The sequence below is a fragment of the Chroicocephalus ridibundus genome, chromosome 23, assembly GCF_963924245.1.
Source record: "Chroicocephalus ridibundus chromosome 23, bChrRid1.1, whole genome shotgun sequence".
NCBI classification, from domain to species: domain Eukaryota; kingdom Metazoa; phylum Chordata; class Aves; order Charadriiformes; family Laridae; genus Chroicocephalus; species Chroicocephalus ridibundus.
The window spans coordinates 316531-324168 of NC_086306.1; the positions used below are offsets into that span (position 1 = coordinate 316531).

Genomic DNA, 7638 nt, shown 5'->3' on the forward strand with positions numbered 1-7638 from the left:
CGCCCCCTGCCGGACGTCCTGCGGGAGAAGCCCCGCCCCACGGCGCCAGAATCGGTGCTGATTGGCCGCTTCGCGGTGGTGGGCGAGGCCAGAGGGAGAAGCGGGCGCTTATTGGTCAAGAGGCAAGGGAGGCGGGGCGGAGCCAGCGCGTGCGCAGGGCGGGCGAGGCCCCGTGGCAGTTACCTGGGGTCGGTGTCACTTCCGGTCGCCGCGGTTCTGCTTCCGGGTCGGGCTCATTTTCCCCCGTCGGCCGCCGCCTCCTCACATCCAGTGCCGGAGCCCCGGTACCGGACTGGGGCTGGGGCTGGGGCTGGGGCTGGGGCTGGGGCTGGGGCTGGGGCTGGGGCTGGGGCTGGGGCTGGGGCTGGGGCTGGGGCTGGGGCTGGGGCGTTGGGTTATACTGGGCGGGCAGGTTATCTGGGTTGTGCTGGGGCTGGGGGCCAGGGGCTGGGTTAGCTGGGTTGTACCGGTGGCTGGGTTATACCGGGGCCAGAGGTGGGTTAGGGGGAAATACCGGGGGGCTGCGTTATACCAGAGGGTCGGGGCCCAGGTTAGCTGGGTTATACTGGGGGCCGGGGACTGGGTTATGCTGGGGCGGGGGCTGGGTTACACTGGGGGTGGGTGGGGACAAGGTGGGGGTCCCGGTAAAGCCCCGCGGCGCACGGTGGGGGGGGGGGGCGGAGAGGTCCTGGCGAGGCCCCGCAGTGGGGGGGGGGCGGGGGGGTCCCACCGGCGGTGCCCGGGCCCTGTCTCACCCCCAGGGCTCTTCCTCCGCCCAGGGCAGCCGAGCCGCCGTCATGAGGCTCTACAGCCTAAGTGTCCTTTACAAGGGAGACCCCAAAGTGCATTTACTGAAAGCCGCCTATGACGTGTCCACCTTCAACTTCTTCCAGAGGTCCAGGTGGGTGTCTGGAGGGGTGACTCTCCCCTGGGCGCCGTGGGGCTGGCACGTGGCTTGGGCAGGACCTTGGAGTAGAAGCTTTTTTGGGGGTTTCTTCCTTGTTCTGCTCCTGTGTCCCTGGGGATGCGGGGGTGATGGTGACCGGCTTCTCCTAAGGCATAACCCCCCCACCCCAAGATGTTCCCCTGGGGAGCTGGGACCCTGTGCGTGCGGTTCGGCACTGCAACATCCGCTTTGAGCCATCTGTCAGTCTCAGGAATGGAGCGAAACCTCATTTTCCCTACGACCTGCCCGGGCCCAGCAGCAGGAGGCCAGGTTTGACTTGGTTAATTGGCCACCAAGCGATAAAATCTGGGTGCAGGGAAACACCCCAAGTGCTCAGGTCAGCTCTTCTCCCTCTGGCAAGTGCCTAAACCCAGTAGTCACGGCGGCTCCTGAGATGTGAGACGTGAGTGGGAGGAGGCTTGCCTTTTTGTCGGGCTAACAAGGCTCACCTGACACTTCCACTAGCATTTTATTTAGGTGCTTGGTCTAATCTTAAACTTTTCCCAGCCCGCAAACCTCCGCTTGGGTTATTCTGATGGCTTGGGGTGAGCCGGTTTAGCCCGTCTGGGCTCCTGCGTGTCCCGCTCCGTGCACACAGAGGGGTCATGGAGCTCTTAGCAGCTGCCCTTGCAGCCGAGAGGAGCTGCTTCTAAAAGCTGGGAAATAAAGTGTGTGCCTGTTGCAAAACAGCTCCTTTCCTGTCCCCCAGCTCCAGGCGATAAAGGCTGTAGGAAATACTCACCCACAGGACTCGAATTTTCCACGCCTCATCCCTGCCAAGATTTTATGGAGCCTCGAGCACATTTGGTTCTGCAATTCTAGTGATAAAGGGAAAATATTGAAGGAAGATTGTCTTAAAAAATAGTCTTTTAGCCAAATACGCGAGAGGGATAGAGGAGCTGTGCCAGTGCTGCCAACGCACGCGCTTGAAGATGGATTGCGGCGGGTGAAGTGATCTCCTGAAAACCCAAATTGCTTCGTAGTCGTAGCTCTTCGTTTTCCAAATTCCAAGAACGTTCCCTGCATGGTTTTGCCATCAGCTACGGCCAAAAGAGCCGCTTCCCTGGCAGCTGGTTATTTCTTTGCTCAAAAAAAAAAAAAAAAATCTTGGCTTTTTGGGAGCAGCGATGCCTTTTGCGGAGCGTGGGGGCGTATCTCTGCTTGTCAGCCTCACGGCTTTTCTCTGGTGGCTAATCCTTGTCCTGAGCTGGTTGCCTGGTCGTGCTCAAGGGGCTGTGCCTTGGTGCCTGTGAGAGGGCAGCTTAGGTGCGATGTTTGGGGTGCCATTAACTTAAGCTTGGGTTAAAAATGCAGCGTGTGCGTTTTTCGAGGCTGCGAAGTTACCAGAGAGCTGGGTTTGGGGTTTGAGTCTGGGATAAATGTGGTTGTGGTTCCGGGGAGCCGTGAGAACCTGCTGGGCAGGAGGATGGCGCCAGCGTCTGCCCTCAAACCTCTGCCGGATCATTTGGGAGGGTCAGGAACGTAGTCTTTGGTGGCCGATTCCTCCGGGAATATCGTGAAATACGGGAATTGTGATGGCTGCGGCTGCCGGCACATCCCCAGAGCAGGAGAAAGGGGTCGGTCCTCTGTTTCTGCTGAAGTTGGATGTTAAGAAATCTTTGGGCTGGTCTTTTCTCTGCAGCGCCTGGAAACAGTTTGGAGTCTCGGTGGAGCCAGTGTCTGATCGCGTGGTGTCTGGGCTGGCAGAAATGCAAAGACCCCTAAGGAGTACCTAAACTGCGAGGGGCAAATCCCCGTGCTGGAGCCGTGTCCAGCAGTGGAAGGCAGCGAGGAAACCGTGGTCTTTGCCACGTCGGTGTCGCTGACGTTTCATCGGCACCGTGTCACGTGAAGCTCCCGGGCAGGAGCTGTCGGTGTTGGGGGGGTGTTTGAGCAAACTGCGGTCTGAGCTCTGACAGGTTTCCCTTCCTGGGGCTTCCCAGCTGATGTCGGGAACGTCTTGCCTCGTGTTCCTTAATCCCGACGTGCCCCGGGCAGCGTGCGTTGGGAACAGTTTTATTTTGCACTTGCTCGTGATTTTTGGCCTCTTCTTTTCCTGTGGGGGGAAGAGCAGGGTTTACGCGAGGAGCCTGTTTGGCAGGACTCAGCTCTGGGCTTGGGAATGTTTTCCAGACTTAGGGTGAGTCTGGCTTAAGGCTGTTCCTTAATTTTGACGCAAAGTGGGAGGTAGCTGAGGTATGTTTGTGGGTTAAATGGCCTCCCCAGAATGCCAGCGCCTCGGATGGGATTTGGGTAAAGGCCCCAAGCATGGGATAAAAGCTGAGGAGAGGGAAGGGGCCGGAGCTGCCCCCGCAGCTCCTTGCTGTGAGTGCGCAGGGCGCGAGATCCGCAGTTCCACGGTGTTTTACTTTCTGCTGAATCACCAAAAAGCAAGTTCTGCCTGAGGACGCGAGTCCCTGCCCTGGGCCTGGTGAAGCTGGAGGTGTTTGGGTGGTGGCTGCAGCTCTGCGTAGGTGCAGGGTCCGGCCTGTTCCCCGAGGGGAAAACCCACGGTTCAGCCATATCCCCGCTACCCAAACGTGGTGGGGGGGTTGTGGGCAAGGGTTTCAGTCCACCGAAAGCGCCAGGGACCTCTGGAACAGATGATCTCCCCCGTGGTTACAGTGCCAGCACCCCTCCCGCAGGCCTGAGTCCCCTCGCAGACTCGAGTGCCGGCGCTTTGTGTTTGCAGCGTGCAGGAATTCATGACCTTCACGAGCCAGCTGATTGTGGAACGCTCGGAGCTGGGCAGCAGAGCCTCCGTCAAGGAGCAAGGTAAGAGGATAACCCCGGGTCAGCACGCGCTGTTGCACGTGCTTCGTTCCTTGTCTGTTTACAATAAAAAATAAGAACTCAAAACGGCGCCCAGGCCAGTCGCGCTAAAGACGTGAGGCGGTGGAGCCGGGCAAGAGCCCAGCCTGCCCTGGGAGAGGCGACGGCAGGAGCAGGGACCTGCCTGATGGCTGGCTGCCACCTTCCAGCCTCGTTACTCTCCGTGCTGCCCTTGGGACACTCGGAGCTGTCGGGCTGTGTGCCTGCTGCCCCTAAGCTTGCCCAGTTTGTCCCATCCCTAGCCCGCACGGCAGCCGGCGTCCCCCAAGGGGTGACTGTGCCATCGCAGCCTCCCTCCCCTCTCCCTTGAGCTCTGCCGCGTGAGTCTGGGCTCTGTGCCCTGATCTCTGGCCTCCTCTCCAGCCTCCCCGCCCCGTTTCACGTACTTCCTGAACCCTGAGACGCGCAGGGCGCGGCCTGGAGCTGGCCACTGTGGCCTCTTTAATGACACTCCAGGCTTGTGACAAGTTGTTATTTTATTAAAATCAGGCCGAGCGCTTCCCCCGCTGATCTTTGTTTAACTCTGGCAGTACCTGCTGCCCTAGAAAGGCAGCGTCGCGTCCTGCGCCGTGTGGCCAGGCTATGGGAACAATTTGGGGCTGATTTTGAGCGTCCCTCGAGCCCTTCCCGCTCTCTTAATGAAATCGTGTGAAACGCGGTCACTGAATTGAAACGCCCGGGTGGGAGGTGGCGGGCGCTGGGGGAGGCTCTGGACCTTTCTGCTGCTTCTGACGTGCGTTCTCTGCCCAGAGTACCTCTGCCACGTGTATGTCCGGAACGACGGGCTGGCCGGCGTGGTGATTGCAGATAACGAGTATCCCCAGCGGGTTTGCTTCACCTTGCTGGACAAGGTGAGCGTGCGGGGCCAGGAGCAGCTCTGGAGGCGACAGTCTGCGGTGGGGCTGCTCCCAGGACCTCCTCCAGATCTCCCGTCCACGCTCTGACAAGGAAATGACCCTCCTGCTCGTTAGCTGGGGGACGTCAGAGCTGAGCCGAGCAGGATCCGGCCAGCCCAAAAACTTCCAAGCCACGCGGTGACTTGGCTTTGCCAGCTGGGACTTAGGCCCAGCTCCGTTCTCCTGCCAGCCCAGGCACCGGTCTCGCAAACACCCCGTCCTCCCTGTCTGCCTTGGGTTTCATGGGGGAAAACGCAGTGCAGCCGCGCTCCTGGCATTGCCGAAAACCGGTAATAACGTGTCTGGCCGCCCTGGCAGGGCGCAGGGCTTTGGGGACAGCAGGGGACAGCCACCCCTACGTGGGCACCGCTCTGTCGGTTCTTTGCCGAGGAAGTTGATTTCTGTCTCTTCCCTTGGCTGGTTCAAGAGCGCTCAAAAGGAGGAGGAGAAAAATCTCCTTTTTCGAGGGGAAAATCCCTTCTGCCAGCCGCGGCCCCGCAGGCAGAACCTCCTGGCAGTAACCGCCCGCTCCCTCGTGCCACAGGTGCTGGATGAATTCTCCAGGCAGGTCAGCAAAATCGACTGGCCTTCGGGCTCCCCGGCGACCATCAGCTACGCTGCCTTGGACGGGTACCTCAGCAAATACCAGGTATGGCCCCCACGGGTGACACCCCGGCAACGTCCTGGGACGCGGGTGCTGCAGGGCTGTGGCTTGGGGGACGCCGGCGTCCCTGCGGCCGCGATGCCGACATCGTGTTGTTTTTCCGAGAACCCCCGCGATGCCGACCCGATGACCAGAGTGCAGGCGGAGCTGGACGAGACCAAAATCATCCTGGTGAGGAAGACGCCGGGCCTGCGGCCGGGACACTCCAGCTGGCACGTCGGCTGGGGGCTGGGGTGTAGGGCGGCCTGGAGGCTTCTCTCCAGATGGGACACGGTGGCACCTCCATCTTCTGCCCGGGGCCGGGGAAGGAACAGGGAGGGCCCGGGGTGCCAGCGCCGTGGCTCAGCGCTGGTTTCTTTCGGCAGCACAACACCATGGAGTCGCTGTTGGAGCGAGGGGAGAAGCTGGATGACTTGGTCTCCAAATCGGAGGTGCTCGGGGCACAATCCAAAGCCTTCTACAAAACTGTGAGTCCAGATGTTCATCCCGGGGGAGGGTCACCCCTCCCTGAGGAGCCAGGGGTGGCCTGGGGCTGGGGAAGGGCAGGATAAACCCCCCCCAGCGGTGGGTGTGGGTGCCAGGCAAGGACCACTGGCCCGGCTGCTTTGGGCCCGGAGGGAGCTCGATTGCCCGAACTCTGGCTGCGGAGCTCGCCCAGCCCTCGCTCAGGCCGCGTGGCTGGTGGAGGGTGATGTTGATGCCGGCTGCGGTGGTTCCTGGCACGGGCTGTGGCCGCGGCGATGGCTGAGGGGGGTCAGACCTGTGCCGTAAGCCATCGCCGCGGGGGCACGGGGCCGTCGCCTTTGTGGTGAACCGCGAGGGCTTGGGACCATGTCCGGCGGGAGGGGGGCTGTGTGGGTGGCCCTGGGCCCCACCTTGGCCCTCAGGGAGCTGCAGCCAGCGTCACTCCTGCTTTTCCTTCTCTTCCCAGGCCCGAAAGCAGAACTCCTGCTGTGAAATCATGTGACGCGGAGCCTGGGGGCTCCTGCTCCGGACCACCAGGCCTTCGCTCCCCTTCTGCCCGCGCCCGGGACGACAGGAAGCAGAAGCCCAGCGCTGGGCGTCCTCGGCGCCGTGGGCTTACGTGACTTTTTTTTCATCTGGAGGGGCTGCCGAGGCTGGCATCGGGCCGGCACCTCGTGGGGTGGAGGGAGTGCTGGAGACCCCCCGCCCTCGCTTTTCCCGAGGGCGGCTCGGACCACGGGGCGCCTGGCCCCGCGCCCTCCCCGGCCTTTAGATCCATAACACCAGCCGGTGCCTCGGCGCCCCGGCACTGCCGGCCTTGGGGTCAGGGAGAGGAGCCGGGGCTGCCTGGGGGAAGCTGGGGCCGGGGGGGGCGGTCTTTTATGTATTTGTGTCCTAAGAGTGAGCCCGGGGGGGTGGGAGAGGGGTGAGGAGGGAAGAAGAGGTGCTTTCCTCCGGTGGGGGTACTCGCTGCTGGGCTATTGCCCGTTGCCCCCCCCTGGGCGGTGAATTGGAAGTGGTGGCCCCGGTGCCCAGGGAGGGGGGTAACCACCGGGCCCCTTCCCTCGCTTGGGTGGTGGGGTGTGGGGGAGAGCTGGGATGGGATGGGGGGGCTTGGGTGGCACTTGGCCCCTGCGGCCCCCCTGTCCCCATGGCCGGCTTGCGGGGGGGTGTCCCCCATGGTGCTGCCTGGGGCTGTGTTGCAGGCCCCCCCCTCCCACTTTGCCAAGGTGGGGAGAGGGAAGCTGGGGCAGCGTGGGGCCAGCTGGAAGCCAGCCCCTGGGCTCGGGTCCCTGCGCTGGGAGGGGAGCGGGGCCAAGGGGCGGCCGGGGGGAGCACCGAGATCCCCTCCCCTGCTCTTGTCAGCTTGCGGGGGGGTGGCTCAACACCCCTCTTCCTCCTCCTGCGGAAGGGAAAAAAGCTTTCACTCGAGATTGTATCGTGATCGGTGTTGCCTATCGTTTCCCTGCCGCTGGCCGCACCGGCCCGGCGAGGATAAAGTTGTCTTTGACGGTTGTAGCCCAGCTCTGACTCTTGTGGCTTCCCGGGGGGGCGCAATCAGGTGGCCCAGGCATGGCCACGGGGCAGCCGGCGGCACAGATTCACTCAGCCTTCTCCCTCCAGCTTTTTTTTTTTTTTTTTTTTTTTTTTGGTCAGTTGTTTTTCCTCATAATTTATTTGCAGTTTTCCCGAGACAAAAACGAAATCAAGAGTCATCTTTTACACTTAACAAGGCTCAGAAAAAAAGACGGAGGGGTCGGGGAGGGGGGATAGGCCGGGGGGGGGGGGGGGGGGGGCGGGAAGAGGGACGGAAAAAGAATGAGAGAAAAGGGGAG

The 7638-nt window shown here is 61.9% G+C and overlaps 1 protein-coding gene across 2 annotated transcripts; it reads left to right on the top strand.

Moving 5' to 3' along the window:
* Window positions 1-158: 158 nt before the first annotated feature.
* YKT6 (YKT6 v-SNARE homolog) lies at window positions 159-7321 on the top strand. 2 transcript variants are annotated; one of them, XM_063358852.1, is made up of 8 exons: window positions 159-284; window positions 780-901; window positions 3639-3721; window positions 4529-4629; window positions 5219-5323; window positions 5444-5509; window positions 5704-5805; window positions 6270-7321. In XM_063358852.1, the coding sequence occupies exons 2-8, from the start codon at window positions 798-800 to the stop codon at window positions 6303-6305; spliced, it is 597 nt and encodes a 198-aa protein (XP_063214922.1). In that variant the 5' UTR covers window positions 159-284; window positions 780-797; the 3' UTR covers window positions 6306-7321. The 2 variants fall into 2 exon arrangements, with proteins under 2 accessions (XP_063214922.1, XP_063214923.1); XM_063358853.1 differs by having other exon boundaries at window positions 193-284; window positions 785-901.
* Window positions 7322-7638: the final 317 nt, after the last annotated feature.